General features: G+C 37.6%; 1 protein-coding gene across 1 annotated transcript; it reads left to right on the top strand.

Moving 5' to 3' along the window:
• Window positions 1-207: 207 nt before the first annotated feature.
• On the top strand, window positions 208-26,906 carry LOC118823499 (meprin A subunit beta-like). The gene is made up of 17 exons (XM_036593179.1): window positions 208-317; window positions 536-597; window positions 723-741; window positions 1,514-1,555; window positions 3,693-3,724; window positions 3,817-3,901; window positions 3,990-4,107; window positions 9,945-10,120; window positions 10,266-10,484; window positions 13,593-13,730; window positions 13,844-13,879; window positions 14,802-15,026; window positions 17,871-18,317; window positions 18,487-18,663; window positions 19,284-19,392; window positions 24,226-24,276; window positions 26,364-26,906. The coding sequence occupies exons 2-17, from the start codon at window positions 541-543 to the stop codon at window positions 26,452-26,454; spliced, it is 2,022 nt and encodes a 673-aa protein (XP_036449072.1). The 5' UTR covers window positions 208-317; window positions 536-540; the 3' UTR covers window positions 26,455-26,906.

Raw genomic sequence — 26,906 nt, 5'->3', positions numbered from 1 at the left:
GTCTGGTGAACAAATGTAAGATAGACAGGTTAACATCTAAGCACCATGTGGCTTTATTTCCTTCTGTTCCTCCTACCAATGTGTTGAAGGATTGTACAGCCAGTGAACGTTTAGCCTGTAAACCACCAATAGAATAGACCTGATGTCATGAGCCATATGTAGATGAAATTAATTTTAAGCAAATGTGTATTTAGAGGAAGCACCTTCAGTTTATAAGTTCTTTGATGACAGTCAGCTGGTTGTGTGTGTATGACACAAGTCTACACAACTGTAGAGGCCGTGCAGTCAGCTGTTCCACAAGCTGTGAGACACAGCAGGTTTGTTTGTCGTCCTTCTTTTAACCATTTTAGAGCACTAGATTAAGATGCAATGAGGATGTTAGCAATAGTAATCATCTGAAAAGACTTGCTGAAGAGATTAAATGACTTTAGGATCAAATCCCAGGACGTCCTTGCTAATCAAACATAGATTGTTTATGCTATTCAGTCATTTTAAGTAATATGTTTATGAAAAATGATCTGATTATTGTTCACAGTGGCGATGGATTGCCTTACTTTTCTTCTGCTGAGCCTGGCTATCTCCTCTGCATCATTACCAGTGAGTGTACTGAATGAAACAGTTTGACTATATATGTAATGTATTTTACTATAAATTATGGTTTGTTATTGCTTAGTGGATGTTTTGGATGTTTAATAAGTGAACTTTGTCTTCCTTCTCTGCAGTCTCCACCGACAGTAGTAGGTAAGCTTATGAGAATGAAGATTTGTCAGCTAGACAAACACATTTAGGAGTAAACATTTACTTCTGCATGACGTGCGTCATTTAAGGGATCACGTCCTCACTTTGCGCCACGCTTTTAGTGTGTTATAATGTTCTGATAACCTTTTATCTCAGTTCCTACAATGCGTCAAAAAGATAAAACATACAAAACATGAGTGATATGACTAAAAAACGGTAATGGCGTAAGGTTAGATCAGTGTTTGTGCAGGCAGCCCTCGTCTGGATTAGCTTTCGTAGTAAATAAATAGAAAAATACATTTATTTAAATTAAGAAGCAGGGTCGGGATGTAACGGAATGCTAGTATTGGAATATATATTCCCGAATACAGAAATTACGTATCTGTGTTACGATACATGTTGAAAAGACAGTTTTCAGAATACAGTTACTTTTTACATTTTTAGAAAAATTCTTTCAGAATACTCAAATTTTGGAACTTTGTTTAAATGATAAGCAGATTTTTCATTTAACATTAGCAGAAGAATTACATGAAGAAAACCTCCAACCAGTAACAGAATATGAATATGAATTAAGGAAAAATTACTTAAAAAACAAAAATTTAATTAGAATTAAATTTTAAAAAATAAAAAAATTGTGCCTTATCAATATATGTACTAAATGTACATTCTGAATGTAAGTTCAGAAGTTGTACATTCAAATTGATTTCCACTTGAATTATCTACACTATCAGTTTTCAAATGTCAGTTTTTTCTAGTAATTGCTGGTCACCTGTAGATGTTGATGATGACAGGAAGGACATCTCTGAAATAAACGCAGGTAAGTCTACTTTACCAAAAAGACACAGCATGTCTGACACCATTCAAAAAGTGTTCCTATGAATATATAGAAAACTCTGTAAATACATTTATACACTTTTATGTTCCATGCATAACACTTTCTAATGAATGTAGTGTGAAAGTGCTCTCTAAGGTGCCTTTCCATACATTGCTATGAGATGTGGACTAGTTAAACCTCACTTCTATCTGTATATTGTTACATAAATATATATGTAAGTTTGTACAGTTTTCTTGACAAACCAAATGTTTATGTTTATGCATATAAACCTTTGGGTGACTGTATTTTAAGGAACACATGTTTGGGGTTATTTAAGGTCTTGTTCTTTATTCTGTTCCTAATTGGGCACTTCTAAGTATTTCTTAAGCCATGCACTTAGCTATTACTTATGACCTGCATTGGCATATAACTGTAAGTCAGTTACATGAAAATCCTTAATTACAGTAGTAATAATTAAGCAATAGAACACGAGAGGGAGTGCGCAAAATATCATCACAGCCATTGTTTTTATACAACAGTTAAATAAATAAAGTAAGACATACGCAGCATTTAATATGTTTTAATGTTAGCAATTCCTTCCGCCAAATTCTAGTTCCTTAACAAGCAGCATGTTGCTACGTCAGATTAACGAACTCTCACTCGCTGCACAGCTGGCAGTTCGTTCTCCAGCTCCTTACGCTAAATTCCCAAACTGTCATCACCACTGAGCAGCTTTTCAGTCGGCAGCTGTGACAGAAGAACACCTAAACAACATGGAATCAGCCAGAAATGAACCGAATACCATTCGCCAAACTTGTAGTCTGATCTTCAGAGTCTGACCAAATCAGACTGAGCCATAAAACTGCCACAATATCAGGTTTAGCTCGGTTTTGTCTTTTTTTGCTAGGTCAATAATAATGTTGTTTTGTTCCAGCCAGTCTGTAAAGCATCTTACAGCCCATTTTTGTTTAGCGAATGGTATTCAGTTAATTTAGTGTAGTCTCATCTTCAGAGACTGACCAAATCGGCTGTCGGTCAAATGTGATCTTAAAAGTATCCATTTTCTGTTTGTGGCAAAGTAAGAAGTAAAAACGTTGAAATGTCTTGAGCGTCTCCTACAGCTGTCAAAGTTGTTGCTTAGCAATGGCGTCTCAGCGGAGTGATACAGTGTTTGTGAAAAAATTTTGTTATGGCAAAATAACAGCACAGTTAGAACGCTTCTCAACCAATCAGCTTGCAAGGCCGGAACTAACTGTTACATAATGCACAACAGACACTCTGTTAAGACATTATTATGCATATTATTGAGCAAGAATTTAAATTCACATCTTACTAGTTTGAAGTTTTGATTCTATAATATACTAATACTTCAAGATGTGGTCCATATTCCAAAGTGCAGTTTCGTTCATCACTAATGTGTGTGTAAACATGTTTTATATAACTTAGATTTTATACATACATTCTAAAATGTTTCATTGTTATTATTATTAATAGTATAATAATAATAATAATAATAATAATAATAATAATTAGTTTTATTGGCCGAGTGTGCGTGTGCTTGCACTTGTCTCTGGGTTACAGTGCTCATGAACAGTGCATTTGACACAGTGCTTATGTATAACAAAACATTATTGGCACTAACACACTGTAACTAGAATTTGCAACTACAATTAAGACAAAAATATTGCACGGCATAATAATAAAAATACAAATATTTTATTTTTACTAAACATTTTGCCCTGACCCGAACAGGCCATTATTTATCCAAAATATGCCACTGCAAGCAAAATAAGCCCTGAGTACTTATTCAAAAATAATTCTAAATAAAAGTAAATTCTTTCAGGTTTTTTTTTTTTAACTGCCTATTTGCATGAACTAGACACCAGACATCTTTTCTTTTTGTGTAACCACAGGCCCATAGAATGTTGTTGGGGGAAAGGGGGTCAGAACACACACTACATTGCAGTGCATGCTGGGGACTGTTGTGCATCTCAGGGTGAAACAGGCTAATAAGAGTAGAGAATTCAAAGATTTTTGCGGGCTTAACTGGACTGCGTCACAGGCCTGACTTGGCCTGCGGGCTTTATGTTTTACACATAGGTTTACAGGAATGATGTGTGACCATTTATTTTATTTCCAGGTTTAAACCGTACGGAAGGAGATGTCATGCAGGTTAGTCTCATCAGAGAATATTCCATGATGCATTGCTTTATATTAAAATATATTATGAATGGCCACTGTCTCACATGTTTGAAACATCTTAGCACAATTCTGGACAAAGGAGTGTGACTCTGGGGAACGAGTACCGGTGGGACAGATACATCCCTTACGTGCTGAACAAAAGCCTGAGTAAGAACATTAGTTGATTAGTGATAATGATTCTCATTTTGTTTTGCTCGAGCACCAGAGTGATTTTTCTGAATGGCTGCTGTTTCAGGCCTGAACGACAAAGGAGTCATTTTAAGAGCCTTCGAGCAGCTGAGACTGAAAGCGTGTATTGACTTTAAACCCCGGACAACAGAGAAAGACTACATCTCTGTGGAATCGCTAGACGGGTACAGTGAATTCTCAATGAAATCTCTTCAATGCATGCAGTAGGTTTATTTTACCTTATTATGATTACTTCATAACTTATATCTGAAATCACAGCTGTAGTTGAACTTGAATTGTCTTACTTAGTCAGCTAAAAAAACAATAAAAATAAATACATAAATTAATAATAATAATTGCATAAGCAAATAAGTAAAACAACACAACAGCACCAAAGATTACTTAAATAAATAAATAATACTCTAGTAGAGAACACACACACACACACACACACGTTGTGACTGCACTCTAGTTAGTTGGAAAAACTGAGCAGAAATAATGACTACAGCAATTCAATTTCATGTGTACATGTACATAAACCTGACATACGGTGGACTCTTTTTGCGCACTTTATTGTGTTGTGGATTTGATTTTGAGTGGATACGATTGCCATTTTTAGTCATCGATCTATACTTAATCATCAATAATGCTGATAACATGCTTTTAGAGTATTTTGAAAATTATTTAAAACTAAAAACTGAAATCTTTTATCGATAAAAGTATTCAGACACTTTATTCGGTACTTAGTAGAAGCAACTTCGGCAGCAATTAGAGCTACAAGTCTTCTTAAAGCTTGTGTTTGCAAGCTTTTTTTGGATTTGGGCATGTTCAGGTGTGTGGGACTGTGAGTAATAATGGACCTGACTAACATCCTCCCTGAATGGGGTGCCAAAAAGCCTTGGAAATAGGTTGATCTTGTGATAGTCTATGTTATTATACAACAAATAATACGGAACTGCATTTTCCATGGTCATCTTTTAAGTTCGGCTTATCTACCTGTTGTTTCCCGTTCGCCCCCAGCCCTCAAACACAGAAGTGGTTTGATCCTCCAGTTCCCACATCTATAGTGTGTCTTCTCCATTGTTGGCTATAGATGGCACTAAGTGGCTGTTCCTGTTCAGCTGTTCTGATCTGGTTAAATGACACCAAAATCAGGATTTCACAAAGTAAAAGAGCGGAGAGAGACAGAGAGAACAGGCAAATTCTGACCTGTTTCTTTCTTTGGCTTAAAATGCCAAACTGTAAATGTGTTGTAGTAACGTGAGCTAAAGTTAGCTAGCAAGCGATTCGCTTCTTTTGCAGTCAGCACAAGCTGATAAACAAGCATAGGATTTTATTTAATGCAGCAAGTAAGATGTTTTTAAAATAGCTGATGTAACAGACAGTGTTTTTGCAATGATAACCCAATGAAGTTTCAGCCCAGTAGCTAACCTGTAAAACACACACTGTTAGTTCTTGAGGCGGTCACTGAGGGAGAGAGAGCAGCACTTTTCATTTTCAGTTTCATTGAAAACGACAGTAAGTATATTTAAATATTTTTTAAAAGTTGAATTTCCCTTTTAAATACATTGATTCTTTTGAAAAGAGACCAAGTTTAAGTCTAATTCTTAACGAACTACAGCAAGATTCATGATTCAAAGCACACTTACATTTTTGTCAGCTGTTTAACCCTGAAATGCCAACCAAACAACCTCATAAAGAAATACAGCATAATGTCACGTTAGGCAGACGAACCAGACGCTTGTGGGAGTAAAATGAGTGAGGTTTATTGACAACAGGGCAAAGCAAGGGGTAGTTAGTAAACCAGGCCAGGTCAGAATGAAGAGAGTAACAAACAAGTACATCAGGAAACCAAGATCTGAGTTCATAAACAAGCAAAGGGCAGCAGCCAGAGAAACAAACACCAAAACCATCGAAGTACAAAGGAAAGTCCGACAGGGCCAAAAAGGGTCAAAAACAGAGGAGGCAAAAAGAAAGAACACTCAGTACACAACAGACAAGGCAATTGGCAATACTTCGCAATGAGTGAACAAAATGAACTGGTATATATACAAACAGAACTAATGAGAACAGCTGAGAATGATTAGAATTCAGGAGAAGAGGATCTTGGTTTCTTGTTTTGATACTCTATGTTATTATAATACAGAACAGCATTTTCCATGGTCATCTTTTAAGTTCTGCTTATCTCCCTGTTGTTTCCCCGTTATCCCCCAGCCCTCAAACACAGAAGTGGTTTGATCCTCCAACTCCCACGTCTATAGTGTGACTTCTCCATTGTTGGCTATAGATGGCAGTAAGGGCTGTTCCTGTTCAGCTGTTCTGATCTGGTTAAATGACACCAAAATCAGGATTTCACAAAATAAAGAGCAAAGCGAGACAGAGAGAACGCAGCGGGAGGGCAGGCAAATTCATTTACATGGTTATTATTCTTCTATTTAACGGATTATTTACAGGAATTCCCACCTCGTTCAATCGGATAGAAACTCTGCTCTGAATGCCCTCAATCGGACTCGTCCTTTCCGATTGAGGTGTTTACATGGAGGTATTCTATTCTGTTTGAGCTATTAGTCAGATTATTAACAGATTATCAGGCTGCATGTAAACGTGGCTAGTGTTTCTGCTACAATAACCCAATGAAGTTAGCTTCAGCCCAGCACCTAACCTGTAAAATGCACCCTGATAGTTCCAGAGGTGGTCTCTGAGGGAGAGAGAGCAACACTTCCTGTTCTGAACTGAAGTTCTGAGACAAGTAGCGCATACTATATAAGGTAGCTAATAAGTAACTTCCAAGTAACCATTTGTTGAGCAGTTTCATTGAAAACGACAGTAAGTATATTTAAATATTTTTTAAAAGTTGAATTTCCCTGTAATTACATTGATTCTTTTGAAAAGAGACCAAGTTTAAGGCTAATTCTTAACGAACTACAGCAAGATTCATGATTCAAAGCACACTTACATTTTTGTCAGCTGTTTAACCCTTAAACGCCTACCAACCAACCTCATAAAGAAATACAGCATAACGTCACGGTAGGCAGACGAACCAGACGCTTGTGGGAGTAAAACGAGTGAGGTTTATTGACAACAAGGCAAAGCAAGGGGTAGTTAGTAAACCAGGCCAGGTCAGAACAAGCAGGAAAGAGCAACAAACAGGTGGGTCATTCTCCATTTGGAGTGGGAAACCATGTCACAAAGGTTGCAGGGCTTAAAAAGATGCTTAAAATATTAGGGACAGCTCCAGAAATTGGTATGTACATTTACACAGTCGACCTAAGATTAAATAACAACTTTCCCTTATGATATTTCTCTTTTTTATCCTGTTCCATGGTCGCTCTGCATCTGTAAAACAGCTCGTCACAAAACCAAGTTTCAACATTTGAGAAAACATTTTTAATACAAAACCATGTTTTTAAGCAGTTTAACTTGGGAATTTGTATTAAAGAGATTCATGCTTACTTTTATATCATTAATGAAATACTACATTTAAAAATTTGTATTTAAAAAAAAAAAAAAATCATTTGTCACAGAGATTTTGGTCACTGGTATTATCAGGACTGTTACATTTTAACACAGTAACTGCTTTTTGGGTTGAGGCTCATCAAAGAGGAAGCACCTCAAGGCATGAGAAGGCGAGTCTCACTTGCTCACTATATTTCATCAATTTATTAATAATTTTGCTTATCAGGCAGCACAGAACTTCTATGTGTCACTGGTGTTAGGTGATTTAATAGCTGGGTAATTATGGTTTTGTCAAAATAATGCCATATTATCATTTTTATTACTGATTTTAAATAGTTGCACAAGGTCACCTGACCACCAATGAGTCAGCCAATTTACAAAATCCTCAGTTTTAACCAGAATGTCACTGGTGTTACACCATATTCATATAACACCAGTGACTGTAAAATATGTTTGGAATTAAGCTCCTTTTTGCATATATGATAATATATGTTGTTGTTATAGTACTGACAATATAATATATAATACAGGTTGTTAATGGATACTTAGATGTTAATGGACATATTAACATTATTTAGTTTTGAGATGAAAGAAACTTTTAAAAAATGTGTCCACCTGAATTCCCACTCCAAATGGAGAATGACCCAGGTACTTCAGGAAACCGAGATCTGAGTCCATAAACAAGCAAGGGTCAGCAGCCAGAGAAACAAACACCAAAACTATCGAAGTACAAAGGAAAGTCCGACAGGGTAAGAAAGGGCCAAAAAGGGTACAAAACTCAGGAGGCAAAAACAGAAAGGACGCTCAGTACACAACAGACAAGGCAACTGGCAATATTTCGCAATGAGTGAACAATATGAACCGGTATATATTCACACAGAACTAATGAGCAAGTGAGAGTGATTAGAATTCAGGAGAAGAGGATCTGTGTAACTGTCCACGATTGGTTGGATTACGTTCAGACCCTTTGATGAAATTTGCTGTTTTTTTATAGGTTTGAAGAGAGAGATTTCTGAAGAATCCCCTTATCCCCAGCAGTAGCTCTTTTATTTAACCAGTCTATTGACATTTTAGTAATTGCATTTTCATTGTCAGAACGAAGATCTGCAGCATTTTGCCCAAGATACTTAATCAGGTTTTTACCCTGGTTTTACATACATTTACATTCTTCAGCAGCGAGCTGATCTGGCAGTAAACTCTTTATTCTTGTTTTCAAAATCATACTTGCCAGAATATAATGCTAAAGTGAGCTAACATTATCTAACAGTTCCAAAACATGAAACGAAAGCGCAGTTTCATGAGTGGTATAGTTGATTTCATTTTCGCATGTATTATTTCTTTCTTCAATAGTTTTTGAATGATGGGTGCAAAATGTTATTGTGTGGAAATTACCATTATTGGTAACAAAGAAAATCAGCCCTCACTTAGTTTTCATGTGAAATGAATATATTTTGAACTCGTACTACACATTCATTTCTGTGGGCTACTGAAACTAGATTAGGGAGCGTCTACACATTATAATCAAAGTCCAAAAGCGACTCACCAACATGAAATGTTACAGACTAGTAAAGGCCTGTAGCAGATAGAACACAAATGATGGTCAGTCGGTATTGTTGATGAAGGGTCTCAAAGTTTATATTTTGACTGAAGTATGGTAAGCAACAGATTTTCAAGAAATGAGGCAAAAACACAGGAGCACAGTATAGTGCAGTATAGTATAGCTTAAACCTTCATTGCATTTGCATAGCTTTCATGAATTGCTCAACTTAGATTTGGCCATTTCTCTAACTATGAGATCAGTGATTATCAGTGCAAGGCACAATAGCTGCCCATGTCCCACCTTCCCTGTAGTCCTACATCACACCTTGTTTGAATACCCAGTTTTCAAATAGACATACACATAGCACACATGAAGTGTGCACAAGTTAGTCACCTATAATCACCTATAATTGTTTCAAAACAGTGTAGTCTTTCTGTTTGCCTTGAGTTCAAGTAAATTCTTGTTGAAGAAGTCTTGTTGGCAAGTTTTCTCTTGTTTTTATGTAAGTATATGGCTTTAAAAACAAAAGTAATCCAAAAGTAATGCAAAGGAATATATGAACCCAATTCCAAAAAAGTTGGGACGCTGTGTAAAATGTAAATAGAGGTAAATAAAAAGATTTGCAAATCTCATAGACCCATATTTTATTCACAATAGAACACAGAACACATATCAGATGTTGAAAGTGAGACATTTTAGCATTTCATGAAAAATTAACTTCATTACCATCACCATTTCATTAAATTAACTCATTTAGAACTTGATAGTGACGCATCTCAAAAAAGTTGGGACTTTATTATAGTAATTCTTTGGATTAGGTTACAATTACATTTATTACCAGGTAATCAGTAATTGGTACCGGAATAGATTTCTACATGTAACCCTCCCAACCCTGCTAATAACCAGCTTCTTAGCTATGTAAAAATGTCTTTTAAAAATGATTTTTGTAATTCATGATGAGCAGTTTTTTAAGTTTTGGTGTGCTGAAGACTTTCAATTAATAGTGCAGTCTTTCTGATTTTACAGGTGTTGGTCCTATGTTGGGAAGATAGGTGGGCAGCAGCAGATGTCCATTGGACCTGGGTGTGGACACATCAGCACTGTGGAGCGCGGGTTTCTTCATACTCTGGGCTTCTTTCACGAACAGAGCCGATATGATCGGGACAACTACGTAACCATCATTTATGGAAACATCATTGCAGGTTTAACATGTCTTTACTGTTTTTTTTGTCCTCTAAGAACCAAACATGGGTTTTCTGCAGAATAGAGCATGAATGCACCACAGTTTACCATGTAATACAAGCTTTACTTAATCTATAAATATCGCACATTTCTGTGGGTTTTCAGGAATGGAGCATAACTTTGATAAGGTGCCTGAGAATGAAAGCACCATACAGGGAACTCCATATGATTACATGTCTTTGATGCACTACGGACAAGATGCTTTCACCAATGGGAAGGGACACACCATCATCACCAAAGACCCTTGGTTCCAAGATGTTATTGGTCAGAACTATGACCTGAGCCCTACAGATGCATTGGAGCTCAACAAGCTCTATGAATGCAGTATGTATTTTTTTTTAACTTTGTATTAACTTCGCCTTTCCTCTCACCACAGCTGGGTTATGAATATATAGTTTGTCCAAGGTGCAGAGCTATATTTAAATCAAGAAAGTAGCAGGCAACAGCGCAAAAGACAATTATACGAATAAAAACTGATAAACTATACAAACACTATAGAAAAGAACTCTTCTATACACTATACATGAACTGTACAACCATTAAGCACAGAACAGTAGAGACTAGATAGTGTATGACGGGGTTGAGGAAAGAAATAGACCAGCAGTCTGTCCATAGCGGCAGTGACTGTTGTGCATCAGCCCACTAATAGTTAGTAATAGTCCTTGGCAGCATAACTTCAGGCAGTGTCAAAACTGCAGACACTGTGGACAAATGACAGTTTTTCACAACTGCTAACAAGCATTTTTAGTACCAATTCTGTGATCACAATTTCCAAAATTTAACAAAACTGTGTATTTCTAGAGCTCAGTCTTATAATGCTTACATACACTGTTACAAAACTGTTAAACTGAACTTCATAAAAGTAACATGAACATAAACTGCATATCAGTTTACTCAATCACAAATACTACATCAGTCAACAATCAAAGCCCAAATAAATAAAATGTTGTAGAGACAAACTGCTGGTTGAATGTATGTAAACAGGCCAATCAAAGTTGATTCCCATTGGAGCCGTCCAGCCCAGGTGTTGACTCTATAAAACAGGGTCACTTCTGGAGTTATTTTCTTCACAATGAACGGTCCACTATGCTCCCAGCATATAATTCATGCATGTAAACATAAGAGAGGACAATAGGTGTGATGTGGATGAGAACAGCAAAGACATTACATTCTGTTTTATAATATTATTCAAGTGTGCTTTTTCATTCACTGTAAAAAAAAAAAACCCTGTCAAATCAACGAAACAATGCAAAGAAAAACTTTAGATGAACAAAATCAATATATTACATCAACTCATACTTTAAAAATACTTCAGATGAACTTCTCCCTACTTCTTACAAAGCAAATAACTCTCTAACTAAGATATACATAAAATATGGGAACCTTAATACCAAAAGTTGTGTTTTTTAGGTGTCTGTACTCCACTGTGCTCTGATGAGTACAGAGTATTCTTGTTATATACTATATGGACAAAAGTATTGGGACACCTACACATTACACCTACAGTAGCTTTTATGACACCCCATTCTAAATCCATAGGCATTAATATGGAGTTGGTCCCCCATTTGTGGCTATAACAGCTTCCACTCTTTTGGGAAGCTTTCTACAAGATTTTAAAGTGTGTCTGTGAGAATTGTTGCCCATTCATGCAGAAGAGAATTTGTGAGGTCAGACACTGATGTTGGACGAGTGGGCCTGGCTCACAATCTCCATTCTAGTTCATCCCAAAGGTGTTTGATGGGGTTGAGGTCAGGGCTCTGTGAGGGCCAGTCAAGTTCTTCCACACCAAACTCACCCAGCCATGGCTTTATGGACCTTGCTTTATGCGCTGGGGCTCAGTCATGCTGGAACAGAAAAGGTTCTTCCCCAAACTGTTCACACAAAATTGGAGCATACAATTTTGTCCACAATGTCTTGGTCTGCAGAAGTGTTAAGATTTCCCTTCGCTGAAACTAAGGGGTCTAGACCAACCCCTGAAAAAACAACCCCATAGCATTATCCCTCCTCTACCAAACTTTACAGTTGGCCCAAAGCTACTGTAGGTGTAATGTGTAGGTGTCCCAATACTTTTGTCCATATAGTATATAACAAGAATACTCTGTACTCAATCAGAGCACAGTGGAGTACAGACAAGTAGGTATTTTTGGGTGAAATGGGACTTCATAAAATAGCTGAGTTCAATTATTAAGAGGTGTATCCCAGTACTTGTGTATATATAGTGTATGTTCACTTTAATGTGATGTTTTTAAGGACTGGATTTATTTTTTTCTGCAAAGTTTTTATAGCTGTAGAACATGTTGGGCTGAATGTTTCTGCAGAAAGGGGTATGAAGAGTCTTGAAAAAGTAAACTTGGCACCAAGGTGCGAAATACATTCGGCCAGGGCTTCTGACTGAGTTGTGTAATGACAGTTCTAGTGCTTACTACATAATCCATACACCTGCTTATATAGGTAGTGACACTTGCTAGTTTTTTTTGTGATCCCTGCATGTAGCAGCATCATTAAACATGCTCTGGTCAGTGCAACTGGAGCTGGAACAGTCATACAATGCTGAAACTGCTCCTTTCAGGCAAGCCTTGATGGTTATTGACGCTTTTTCGGTTAGTATGTTGTTAGTATGTGATCAGAGAGATCAAGCTGGGGGCGGAATAGGCACTTGTATGCTCCGTTTGTGTTGGTGTAAATGTGATCCAGGGTATTCTCCCCTTTGTTTGTATGGAAGCATATTGGTAAAAATTGGGGTGAATGTTCCTCACAGTTACGTGGTAGAAGTCACCAGCAACCATAATGAAACTCTCAGGGTGTTTGTTCTGCAGTGAGCTGACTGCACATAGAGTTGTGAATTCTTTTGTTCACATAGACACACTGTCCTCCTCCCCTGACCTTTCCTGATGTCCACTGCCGAGTCAGAAATGTTACTGTGTAGCCATGTTTCTGTCAGAATTAAAGCACAATATTTGTTCATCTCTTGTACAGTTATTCTGAGCCTGAGCTAGTTCATTTTTTTGTCAAGTGAGCAAATGGTGTCCGTTCGAAATTGGCCTAGCTCACAGCACCAGAGCTGCGGCCTCCCAGGGTGATAACGCAGCCTCTCAGAAAAGAGTCTGGCAAAGCCCATTGCTGTTAAGCTCCTTCACTAGCTCTGCTCGCGGGACCAGTCGCTGTCAAACACTGCATCAGCGATAAAATTACGTTGTAGTGAAACTGAAACCCAACGTTTACATAGTAGCTCTTTTTAAAAATGCCATGTCTGATATCGCAAGTATTCTTTTAAATTTCTACTTTGTAACTCCCCATCGGACACATTTGTCTGCTACACTGGAAAATAAGACACGGGAAACTTCTTCACAATGACAAAACATAATAAATAATAAGCTTAATTCTTGCTGTGTTTCTTTGTTCAAAAGTAATTTTACCTTTGCTTCAAAATAGGTTCGTCCATCTCCTTTCTGGATCGCTGTAGCTTTAATAACAGCACGTGTCAGATGGCTACCTGTTCTTCCTCTGCTAATGGATGGAAGATGGTGAGCAATGCATCTGGAGGACCACTTAGTGACCATTCCAACCTAGGTGACGTTTCCAGTTGTAGGAAAATCATGAATATTTATTATGAATAACCCAAGCTTTGCTTATGTCCATACCAGTTTGAATGTACTTAAGATATTTTCAATGTTCCCTTTCAGGTGTTTCTGCCATGTCTGTGAAGAACACTTCATCAGGTATACATTTACTATGACACACTATTTCACACAGGACAATTTCAGTATTTGGCTTAAGCATGGGAAGCGAAATCCAGTATTGATGTGTGTTGGGATGTCTTTTATTTCATCATTTGAAAACAGGTTAAGATTTGATTCCGAACCTAATGTACTACATCACACCAATCTTCTGCTTCTGGTTTAGCTAGTGTAGGTGTGCTACTTTATAACTGGAAATATGTAGATTTCCATGTGCACCCTAGGGGATCCCTGATATAGTGTTGTCTGTAAGCAATTTGATAGAGATTGTTTGTTGTTTTTTTTTCAAGCACATTGAATTTAAAATTAAACAATCCCTGTGAGGTTAAAGTGTGGATTCTCAATATTGAGTGAAAATTTCCATAGAAATTTCCATTTTTGATGGTTATTTGCCTTTGGTAATTATTCTTGTGACTCTGAAAAACTCATTATCTGCTTTGGCAATATATTTTGGGTCACTGTCCTACTGCCAGGTGAAGCACCATCCACTGTGTTCTGAGGGGTTTTGTTAGATCTGAACAGTTCAGAAGCTGCTGTTCACTTCAGATGCTGCTTCTGTTGCACTGTTCAGTTCAACAGCCATACATGGTGTTGTTCCTGTTTGCTACTGAGCAGTTATAAGTCACAATAACTGAAATGATGTACTTTTGAATGTGGTGAAAATTTCCATAATACACTACCAAATATATTACCAAATATATACCGAAAGTATTCTTTAGCCATTTACTACTATGGTACATCTCACTTCTTAAAAAGTAGAGGTTAACCCCTTATAATCTCAGGCTTATTATATATGTATTCAGTAACTACAGGGACTTTAATGCAAACTGGTTGGGCCATTCTTAGATTATAGAAGTGTGTAATAAAACTTCGGGCCCTTATATCTACACTGTGTTTTCTGCAGGGCCGTCTTTCTTCATGCACTTTAGCACGAAGGCTGGACAGGAAAGAGACTCGGCTCGACTGGCGAGTAAGGAGATGACCCCCCACAGAGACTGCCACGTCCAGTGTCTGCAGTTCTTCTACTATCACAGCGGGAATGAGACTGACCAGCTCAACGTCTGGATCAGAGAGTACCAGAATGATACTGACACCATAGGAACCCTCAGACTTATGGACCAGATCACAGGTAATCTACAAGTTAGTTTTGATACTTATCAGATATTATTGTGCATTTACTAACCCCTTAAAATCCCAGGCTTATTACATACAAGGATTATTATTCAGTAACTACAGGGACTTCAATGCAAACTCATTGAGCTATTCTTAGGTTATCGAAGTGTGTAATAAAACTTTGGCTTGTTAAGGGATTAATAACTGAAAAATATGCTTGGATTGTGCTGTACTTAAAAAGTTTGTAAAGTCTTAAAATTGACATTGAAAATTTAAGATCATAAAATGTATGAAAATGTCTTATTTTTAAAAAATTAGAGATACTGAATTTGGATTAATGGATCAGTTAGTGGCTTACAAGAACCCAGTCTGGTTTGAAAGCTTCATTTCGTTTTTGTGCTGTAGAGGTACCATAAAAGTTATCCAATGTCTGCAGCAGCCAGGAGCATTTTCAGAGGATAATGAAGCAGTTTAAATGTCTACAGTTTAAGAGGAAGCTTAAAAAACAGGAACCTGGACATCCTTAATTTATTTGTAAGAAAACGGAGTCACCCTGTTAAAAACTGAGTGATCGTGTGTATTAGTTTTTACATACGCAAACAAGCCAGGTTTCAAACATCAATGCAACAGGCAAATTCATCCCATACTTGATTGAGCATGTCGGGTGTCGCTGCACTCACGGCTCTTTCAATGCGATTTCGGAGATTATCCAGTATTGTGGAACCAACAAAGAACGCTCTGAGCTGTTGGAAGTTCACTGCCGACGAAAATCACGTTGCACAGTTATGACGGATTCACTTTTATTGAAGTGGAGAACGCGAAACACGTCTTCCTCAGGGGTCGCATCTCCTCGCAGACTGAAGGGAGCTATCTTCCGATGACAGTCAGAAACTCTATGACCCCCTCTTTCAATTGGTATGTGATTGGTTCCTAGGCGCCTCACGGTTGTAAAAATATGGTGCTTTGAAATCAGATGAATTTTTGAATCACCTTGTTTGTCTATATGCTACACTGAACTCAACAGTTATGGACCGTTTAAGATAAGATAATCCTTTATTAGTCACACAACGGGGAAATTCTCAGTGTTACAGCAGCAAAGGGAGAGCGAGGCACGCAAGAAAAAGTAAAGAAGTAACAAGAAGAGAATTAACGAGCAAGTAATTAACTTTGTTAAGTACTTAACAAGGTTTTTACAGTTTACTTGTTACTATATAGACAATATATAATACTAAAAGTAAAAAAATAAGATCAAAATATAAATTCCATCCTTCACAAAAAGTTAACAATATAAAGAATTATAAATAAATAAAAAGCCAAGACATTTACACTATAAGGATATTGTGCCCGAAATTCACATGGAGTATTGCACATGAGGTACTGGTTTATATTACACATGGGAATGGTGAGGAGTTAACAATATGAACATTATAAATAGAAAGCAAAAAAAATCTTTATACTATAGAGATATATTTTTTAAAATATTGCACATGCAGTTATATTGCACACAGGAAAAGGTGTTAAATTCACAATTGATGTTCTGTAGGTGAGTGAGGTCTAAAGGGGGGTGAAGGAGGGTTCTATTGGGAGCAGTACTGGTTGTACAGTCTAACAGCAGCCGGAAGGAAGAACCTGCAATAGCGTTCCTTCACACACTTGGGGTGAAGCAGCCTGTCACTGAAGGAGCTGCTCAGTGCTATCAGTCTCATTTAATTATCGACTAATAATCTAAAAACATAAATAGTCTATTGAAGACTCTTACTAAGTAATTTGCAGTTTAATTATTAGCCTATTGTATGATATAAAACATCTTTTTATATCTTATTTATCAGCTGCAGCTGAACTCAATACATAGCCAGATTACATAACCGATTAAAATTACAAACGCTAGTCAAAACTCATTAGCAATGGTCGAAAAGCAAGTACTTCAAAACAAAAAGAACTAATGAATCTTTATTAGTTCGGCCTGTTTAAGTAAAGTTAGGTCTCTCTCTTTTGCAGAATCCATCAGCATCATATTAGCATGACTACATGCTTTAAAAAATTGCTCATGGAGTTCACAGCACTTCTGAGCTCACAATGCATACCACAGAGAAATTGATAATCTATAAAAAGAAAATGTATGGTCCAAATATGTTTTAAATGCATCACAGGTGATTGTTTTTTGAAACATATGAGTAACTCAAGTCATTTAAATCAGTGAAAGGAAAATGAACCACCAAACACTGGCTGTGCTGAGAATGATCCACCACCCAAGTAACATCTCAGAGATATTAGTGTTGGTGATGATCCTATAGAGGTTGGGGTAAAGTGTGGTCAACAGATTGTGCAGAAACAGGTGGGAAATTGTCAATATGTAGGTTTGAACACTCCTGTGACATATTTAGCTGTGAAAATAAGTTAACGCATCCTCTACAGAGAACACATTTAAACATGGCATTTCATATTTATTTGCTGAATTTCACGTATTGCAATAAATAAATAAATAAAATTGTGTGGTATCTTCTGCACAGGCCAGCACACTCAGATATAAATAGTAATTGTGCTTCAAAATGTGCAGAAGTGCAGAAGTGTTTTCTCTGCAGACAATGTGTTGACTCATTTTCACTTCAATCAACAAAAAAAGATAACTTACATGGGACTTTTTTTAACTTACATATGACAGGTGTACCTGTGAAAATGGTCAATGAGTGAAGGTACAAGGCAAGTGCACCTAATAAAGTGGCAACTTAAGTGTGCAAACATTGCAGTTTATTAACTTGTTTAAAGTTATGGTTGGAAGTTTCCTTTATTACAACTACAAACTGTGTAGCATGTATAGCTAGTACAAGGTCTACCTAATAAAGTGGCAAATTGTTTTCAGGACCTCCCACTAATCGCTGGCAGCTCCGTCATGTGCCTCTGAATACCGATAAGCCGTTCCTAGTTGAGTTTGAAGGACGGAAAGGAGCCGGATATTCCGGAGGAGGCTTCTCAGTGGACGATATCAACCTGTCAGAATCAGAGTGTCCTCATAATGTATGGCAGATCAAGAACTTCATGGAGCTTTGGAACAAATCTGCACCTGGCACTTTCATATTCAGCCCAGCCTACTACTCACCTGACGGCTATCGCTACCAGGTACTTCTGAGACTGAATGAGGACTTCCTGTCCATCTTCGTGCGACTGGTATCTGGTGTCTATGATGACCAGCTACAGTGGCCCTGCCCATGGAGACAAGTGACTTTCTTGCTGCTGGATCAGAACCCCGACATCCAACAGCGCATGTCGAATCAAGCAAGCCTCACAACTGACCCAACTATGATATACGGTGAGAAAAATTAATTTCTCATTTGTCTCAATCATCATCTGTACAGTGCACTAAAGGTTTTTATCACTCCTCAATATTTTTTCTTATTTACCAGTGCATCTTTGACTTGATCTTGTTAAGCCCTTTTATGGAATGTTATCCAAGCACTTTTACATCTCTTTTATTTTAGGAGGAAAGTCCTTTTGGGGAAAGCCTAGTGATGTGGGATTTCTAGCAGCTGTCAATGATAACGAGTTGGTAAATGTGACTATTGGATATGGCTATTACATATTTTTGGAAAAAGCCCGCCTCAGTGACAGGGAGTTTGTCAAAGGCGGTGATCTCATCCTTCTCATCAGCATGCAAGGTTGGCTTTCATTTTACAGTCCTCAAATAGTACCAATCTAAGATTATACATACTTCTAATTACATACAGGGTGTCCCAAAAAAATTGACATCATTTGACATGTGAATATCTGAGAAACTACATGTCCTGGGCAAACGAAATTAAATACGCTTCATGTTGAACAATACAAGATTTATTTATCAAAATTCAAACAAGAAATTCAGAGGGATGTAGATTTTATAACCGATTTCACAAAGCTTCACAAATGTAATATCTTCTGATACTGGTGGGCGTCCATATCCCTTTGCCCTGCACAGACAGCCTTCCTCTTTGAATTTTTTGTGCCATGTCCAAATCTGCTGTCCAGTTGGTGCATTTTTATTGAATTTTCTCAAAAATGCACACTGCACACTCTTGTTTGACTGTGTTCGAGCATATTCTAACACACTATATGCCTTTTCATTTCTAGTAAATGCCATTCTTCAACCTGAAAAAAAAACCATTAAAAATTAAACTTGGTTAGTTTTTACAAAATGATGTCAATTTTTTGGGACACCCTGTATTTCCTGTCTAAAACAGATTTTACTTTTTGCATGTGTGTATGTGTGTGTTTGCGTTTGTGTGTGTGATATTGCGTTTAGATGTCTCAGCGCTGAAGGAGAGTAACTCTTTGCCCTGCCCCAGAGTACCAGTGAAGAACTTCAATACCTCTCTTTATTTGGGTGCTCAAAAAGGATCCTGCACAGCACGGTGAATGCACAGTCAAGCTCTTACAGAAGTCCATACAAAAACACTCAAAAATGTATTTAATAGGGACTAACGTCCTGAAATATAATGCAAACGTGCCTAAATTACATATCATTACAAGAAAAGCTTCTTAGCCACAATGTTATAGCCATTGACAGGCTTGTGCACCACAACCATGTACATGATTAAAAAAATCATTGTATGGTATTTTCCAGAGGTGGGAACAAGTCACTAAGTTGCAAGTAACAAGTAAGTCTCTAGACTTGACAGTCAAGTCCCGAGTGAAGACAGTTGAGTCTCGATTCAAGTCCCAAGTCAATACAGGCAGGTCTTAAGTCGAGTCCCAGGTCCTAATTTTCAAATCCTAAACAAGTTAGTCAGCATTCTTTAGCTAATTTAACATTTCAACAAAACCAAAAATGTCACCGTATTACAGCCTTTTAATGACAGCATGTTAGCTGTGTGTGGCTGTATATTATTTTTTTTTTTTCACACTTTCAAATAAAATGCAAAATCCATGGTATACGGGATAACCATGACAGACACAAAGAAAAAAATGCAACTACATATGAATTTTCAAAGTACTATGAAACTTAATTTATGTCCCAGTTTCCCCTTTATCCCTCTGAGTGTGTTTCTTCCCCTGTGTTGTAGTCATGTGCTTTTGTTGTTGTTTTGTTCTGTGTCTATGTATCTGTACTAGTCTCCATCAGTGTTCCTCTTTCTGTGTCTGAACTTAATGTCTCCGTCCCTACCCCAGTAAACCTGTCTGTCCCTGTCCCCATGTCTATGTTAATTCCGTCTCCCTTTTGTGTCGTTGGTCCAGCCTCCTACGCAGTCTTTTGCCCAGCCCACTGTCCAGTCTTTTGTCCAATCCCGTCTGTTCCTCTGTCCAGCCTTCCCTCCTGTATCCTGTATCTCCGTCTCATGTTCTGCCCCGTTTTGTCTCCGTCCACTTCTAACGTCTCATTTGTCTCGTCCTTCGTCCCATCTCCTGTCCAGTCCCATGTTCAGTCTACTGTCCAGTCTCCCATTCAGCCATTTGTCCAGTCTCATGTCCTGTCTTTTGACCAGTTCCCTGTCTGTTCCCCTGTCCAGTTTCCTGTGCATTCCTATGTCTAGTTTCCTGTCTGTATCATAGTTGTCCTTTGTCCAATCCCTTGCACAGTTTAGTATATGGTCCCGGTCTGATGTCCTGTGCCCTGTCTAGTTTCCTGTTCAGGTTCCTATGTGTTTTCCCGGTCCCACCTCCTACCCAGCTCCCTCTTTGTATGGCCTTTGTTATTTGCGCCTCGGGAGCTGTGCATTAGGAGGAGGGTTCTGTCACAGTTTCCCCTTTGTCCCTCTGAGTGTGTGTTTCTTCCCCTGTGTTGTAGCCATGTGCTTTTTTGTTTTCTTGTACCATGTGCTTTTGTTGTTGTTTTGTTCTGTGTCTCCTCCCCGGTCCTGCCCCCTTGTTATCTGCTCCACCTGTCTGGTAGCTCCACCCCCTCATTAGTCCCAGGCGTTTCTTGTTCCCCCCTCAGTGTATTAATACCCCTGTGTTTGTTCAGTATCCTTGTCTTGCATTGTGGAAGTTACTCTGTCACTTGTTTTCTTTGATCTAGTTGCTCACTTTTGTTTTATCATGGACTTGTCTGTTCTACCACCCTCTACTACTCCGTTTCTGCACTCAGTTAAATCAGATTTTAATAAAAGCAACTCACACTTGCATCCCGCCTCCTCGCCTCCACCATTACAGTTTAAAAATTGTATTTGGAGACAATAATTTTTGATGGTTTTTGGGAACACTGGGTACATAGGATTCAAATAAAAACTAGCTCAGCACTAAAACTAGTTCCATTCCATGTCCATAAACGGAGCAGCAGTTATGTTCCGGGGCCTAACTGCTGCACCATTGTTACAATCATTTCCAGTCCTTTTAGTGTGCTACTGTGTACATTATTCAATACTTTCCCAGTAATTTGGACCAAAATGTTCTTCTGTTGTTATAAGCTTAACATCAACAAGCAACAAAGTAACAATACCACAACCTTTTTTGATGCTATATAGAACCACATACAACACATTCTCCAATTTGAAGAACGATTTCACCATGAAAAGAACTTTTTATGCATGCAAATGGGTCTGAGTGTTCATGGTTCTATATAGAATGACTGTCTTTACTAAAGAACTGTCTTTAAGAAACCTGAAGAGCTATTTTTTAAGACTGTGGGCTATAATTACAAAAAATCAGCTCTTGCGATTTGAAAATTGCACTTAAATTGTGATTTTGATATAAAAATGATTACCTATAGACGCTAACCTATAAACACAAAGTGAATCAAATTCATTGGCAACCAATCAAAATCTCCATTTCAGTGGGGCGGCAGGACATTTCTCACCTGAAAAAATATAGATAATACTATTGTTTATTTTATCAGCTTTAACACATTTTCAAATATAAAACACTATTTATACTATGGCCTGAATACTTAATGGTTATCATTTACTGAGCGATGTGCATCCCTATTGCCTAGTATCCCCAGCCTGATCAACATTTCAGCAATCCACATGTTAAGAGCCATTTTGTTGTTTCAACCATCTTGGGAGCCACAACATTTTATGTCCATTTTACTATCTTGGCTGTAAATATGTCTAGTGTGTGCTATTGTACTAGTATAGGCTAAAAATATAAAATAAATGAAAACACAAACTTCTTTGCTCTGCTTTAAGCTTTTACCCAGCCACTTTTCTCACATCTCCAGCAGGAAACTTTTCCTCAAAAGTGGAATAGTTTTATGTAAAATGTCTCTTAACAATCGCCTTTTTATGAGACTGAAGTCAGCTTCTCATTGGCCAGCTTCTTGTTCTAATTTTCCTGTTCCACCTTAAATGGTGCCAGAGGTGCCAGAATGTAACTGCTGTGCCATTTAAGGTAGAACGGGAGAACTCGATTGAGAAGCAGACTTCAGCGTCGGGACTTTTTAGCGTTTGACAGGTTTGCGTTGCAAATTAAGTGCATCAGGAAACGAGCTGAAGTGATTATAAACGCAAATAAGTCCATTCGTCTCCAAATTATCAATGGTTGCCTTAAATCTTTCTCTTTGTCTTTTCGTTAGCTAAAAGCTAGGCGACTGTTGTCGTTGCTATGTCTGCAGTCTGCACGCCAACCTTCAGGATTAAAGGGCTGGTAAATTTGCAGATTTAGGCTACATTGACTCCAGTGTTTAGGACCTTTCAGTGTTAAAACTGTGTTAGAACGAGCAGCAGAGCTTTGTTGTACAGCAAAGTAGGATTATTTTATTTTTATCTAAAATTCTAATTCTGCTGCGGACTAGACAATCATTGTCTTGTTTTAAAATGATGTGCGCCTATGAAGAATGTGCCATCTGCACGCACATATGAACACGTTTATGCATGATGCTATCTTTTCCGAGCTGCAGTCTGTAAACACTGTTGCCCATTGGCATTCATCAAACATGATAGTCACATTTCACTCTCACAGACTAGAGAGAGATGCACTGCCCAGCTTGCACATCAACTTTTATTTGTTAAACATTACTGTTATTTGCTGACATCAAATTTGGAGAGGAGAGAACACAAGTTTACCTGATTGCTGTTTTCACAATTTACTCCCATCCTTTCAAGCAAAGCTGTAAACAATGAGCAACTTTGACATGAAATGGAGACAGGGCCCTTGCATAATTTGCGGGGCCCTATGTAATGTCCGTAGGGAGTGTATAGGGCTTACCAGCTCTGTGTAAGCAGGTGCTTTAAGGTCATTTAGAGCTTTAGAAATTAGCAGCAGAACTTTAAAATCCATTCTTAAAGATACAGGTAACCAGTGCAGCTCTTTCAAAACAGGAGTGGGCAGCAATACAGGGCAGCCTATCTAAACATAAACATTTACATTTATCGGTTTGAAAGGTACAGAGATAAAAACAGCCAGATGAATTCTAAGATAAAGAATGGCTGCAGGATTGTTGTGTACAAATAAACTATGTCTCTTTTTTTTGGCACATAAATAATAAATAGAATGCAATGAAAATGATGGAGGATGTGGGCTCTTTACAAGACATTTAAAAACCTTTGCTTCACATAAAGCCTGTACTGACCTGACATAATGCTGTCTTAGATGTAATATTGGTTATGGTGCACTGGTGTTCTTATGAACAGATATTATAATGCATTATAGAATTTTTGAAGGTCATATGCTCTTGCTTAAAAAAGTATTATGCCATTCTCAGTACTTATACGCACTTACACCTGCATAAGCACCTTATATCAGGCACTTATCGCTGCTGAGAGAACAAAACCTTGTATCTTCATTTTTGTCTTTTTCAGTTTCCTACATAATTTGAAAAAGCCTGCTGTCATTTACATTGTGTTTAAATTTGATAAAGAATGGACCAAAAGAAATGGAACAAAATGAATTAGTAAAAGGTCTGGTTGCACTGACTTACATTAATTGTAGAGTATGTTTATATCCTTCTTCTGTAAAGTTATTATTTCGGAGATACAAGCTATTGTTCCAACAGCAGCATTATGCAGGTGTAATTGTTATTATGTAGGTTTCAGAAAATGTAAAAGTTGTTATGTTGGTTTCACAAGAAACGTTAAATCAAACGTGTTTAAATTAACCTGCTGTAATTATAAGAAAGGCTTTTTAACAGCAATGCTATAACTATTTGGATGCCTGTCAATATGGACTATGTTTTCTGTTAGCAAATGCATATAAAATTTTACACTTTTTTAAACAGTTGTATATCACTTGAAAGTGAATGCAACTCATTTGTGATAAGGTGTAAAGATAAGGCAATAAATAAGTAAATCTTTGCCCTCTTTTCTCTCTAGAGCTGTTACTGTGTCTCCAGCAACTACAACCACAACCACAGCCACAGCCAGGTACACCCATTCCCATTATTTAAATACTTTTTAAATACTATTTGAAACTGGAAACCGCAAGTAAATTGTATCATTTCTAAATGCAAATATTTGTGTAAATATTTAAGGCCATGCTGTCTGGTTGACCTTTTATGAAAAGTAAACTCCCTGAGTTTTAGCCTAAGCCTGCTTTGCATAAAAAGAAGCACTAATATCAGATTATTAATGAAAGTTTAGGTAAACCATTAGTATTCCATTAAAGCAGAGTGAAGACTGTGAGCAAGTTTTTTGTCAAATTTTACCTACATACTATATTGTGCAAAAGCTCTTGATTAGAAGTCTTGATTAGAAGCGTGAAACCAGCGTTTTCCATCTTTCTGGTATGCTAGTGTATATAATATTCAGTATTTTTCTAGTGGCCGAGTTTGGCCTAGTTGTCACAATAGTGAGTTAGTTAATGAGGTAGTGAGTTATTTCGTAAAGGATTAAGTTAGTGAGTTTAGTTATTGAGCAAGTTACTGAGGTAGTGAGGTAGTCAGTTTAGTTAGAGAGGTAGTGAGTTAAGTTAGTGAGTTTAGTTATTGAGGTAGTGAGTTAAGTTAGTGAGTTTAGTGAGTGAGTAAGTAAGGTAGTGAGTTATGCTAGTGCATTACTTGCTGAGGTAGTGAGTTAGTGAGTGCATGAATCTGAGTTTAGTTAGTAAGCTGGTGAGCTAGTGAGTTAGTTAGTGAGTTAGTGAGTTAGTGAGGTAGTCAGTTAACAAGTTCAGTTAGTGAAGTAGCACGTTTAGTGAGTTCATGAGTTTAGCCTGTAAGTTGGTGAGCTAGTGAGTGAGGTACTCAGATAGTGAGTGTAGTGAGTTAGTTAGTGAGGAAGTAAGGTAGTGAGTTATGCCAGTGCAATTTAGCTAGTGAATTCATGAATCTAAGGCTACGTTCACACAGCAGGTAAAACTGGCCCAAATCTGATTTTTTTCACCAAATCCAATTTTTTGTTTTGCTGTTCAAATTATTTTTTTAAATGTGATCTATACGCGACATAAGTCTGAACAGATGAGCTCCTAAACTAACACGCATGCGTAAAAGAACAGAGCTTCATGTTGCTTCACGTGGCTCATAAACAGAGGTAAACAATCATGACTATGAACAAACACCAGTCGCTCCCGGAGGGTTCAGTTTCATCTTCGCAAGCATCACAGGAGCCATCATGAAGCTTTACTGACTGACAACTGGGCTCATCACCCAGAATGTGTTCGAGCTCACCATAAGAAGGGCACGTTATTCGGTGTTTTTTTTGGTTCTTGTCCTCGGATTCTTTAAACTTTGTTTTCAGATTTTTAACTGTTCTTTGACGCTGCAGCTTCGCTCTCCTACGGGCACATTCGGCCATTTCTTTCAGAATCTCTTCAAACACGGAGGGTTTTGGATAAGTCTGTTTTAATTTCTGTACAGAAACATCACCCCAAATGTTTATGAGGTCTCAGCAGTGCGAAATCATAACGAATGTCGAGTTGGATTGACGTAAAAGTCACATGAATTCGTATCGGATTTCAGTCCCACATAGGAAAGCATCTCAAATCGGAATTGAAAATATCAGATTCTGTGTGTTTTTGCTGTTTACACTGCCACACAGATGAAACATCTGTGTCACGTATGAAGAAAAAAAATTGGATTTGGGCCACTTTTACCTGCTGTGTAAACGTAGCCTAAGGTTAGTCAGCAAGTTGGTGAGCTAGTGAGTGAATTAGTGAGGTAGTAAGGTAGTGAGTTTAGTGAGTTAGTTAGTGAGTAAGGTAGTGAGTTATCCTTGTGCATTATTAAGTGAGGTAGTGAGTTTACTTAGTGAGTTCATGAATCTGAGTTTAGTCAGTAAGTTGGTGAGCTACTGAGTTAATTAGTGAGTTAGATAGTAAGTTACTGATATAGTTCTGGTCAGGTCAATGAGGTGTTTTGTATCTAGGAAGAGCCAGCAGGATTAATCACACCAGCACTGAATTTATTCAAAGCAAAGAATAATCCAAAGTGGATTATTACCACCGTTCAAAAAACCAAACCTTGTTTTAAGACATATTTGTAGGGACTTATTTCTGTTTATCTCTTCTCTTTCAGTCAGTGCCGGGGCATCTTTTGTTCTGGGGCTAATATCGTGCATCCTTCTGTCGCCCTCCTGCTGGCTTTGGTCCTGCTGGTAATAAACTAACAGCCCAATCAGCACAACGCCATGGTGCCGCTAATCTGTTTCGCAATCCTTTGGCCATTATCTACCAATCATCTAATCAATCATGTGGTTATAATTGTTTTGTGTGATTCTAAATCTATTAGTAATGCATGAAATTAACCTTATCGAGAATCTTCTCTCATTTACCAATCAGCTGTGAATGGATCCTTGTTGATTTTACTGTATATTTTAAAAACACTTTATTGTTAATGATTATAATGGATGTGAATCAACTGATATTCTTAAACAAAATGTCCAGAACATTTAAATCACTGTACCACATCCACTCTCAACCTAATTACTATTACCTAATTGGTGAACTACTTTGCAGAGAGCCTTAAGCCTTCACTATATACACAGACCAGGCATAACATTATGACCACCTCCTTGTTTCTACACTCGTTGTCCATTTTATCAGCTCCACTTACTTTATA

Source organism: Colossoma macropomum, unplaced genomic scaffold (genome assembly GCF_904425465.1).
Source record: "Colossoma macropomum unplaced genomic scaffold, Colossoma_macropomum, whole genome shotgun sequence".
In the NCBI taxonomy this organism is placed as follows: Eukaryota; Metazoa; Chordata; class Actinopteri; order Characiformes; family Serrasalmidae; genus Colossoma; species Colossoma macropomum.
Note: the sequence above shows the minus strand (reverse complement) of the source record. Positions and strands in the feature narration are given on the sequence as shown.

Excerpts from the sequence above, each read along its gene's own strand:
- LOC118823499 (XM_036593179.1), top strand. The coding sequence starts at position 541 with ATGGATTGCCTTACTTTTCTTCTGCTGAGCCTGGCTATCTCCTCTGCA. Across the intron at positions 3,902-3,989 it reads CGTGCTGAACAAAAGCCTGA|GCCTGAACGACAAAGGAGTC; the intron begins GTAAGAACATTA and ends CTGCTGTTTCAG. Across the intron at positions 13,880-14,801 it reads TGTGAAGAACACTTCATCAG|GGCCGTCTTTCTTCATGCAC; the intron begins GTATACATTTAC and ends TGTTTTCTGCAG.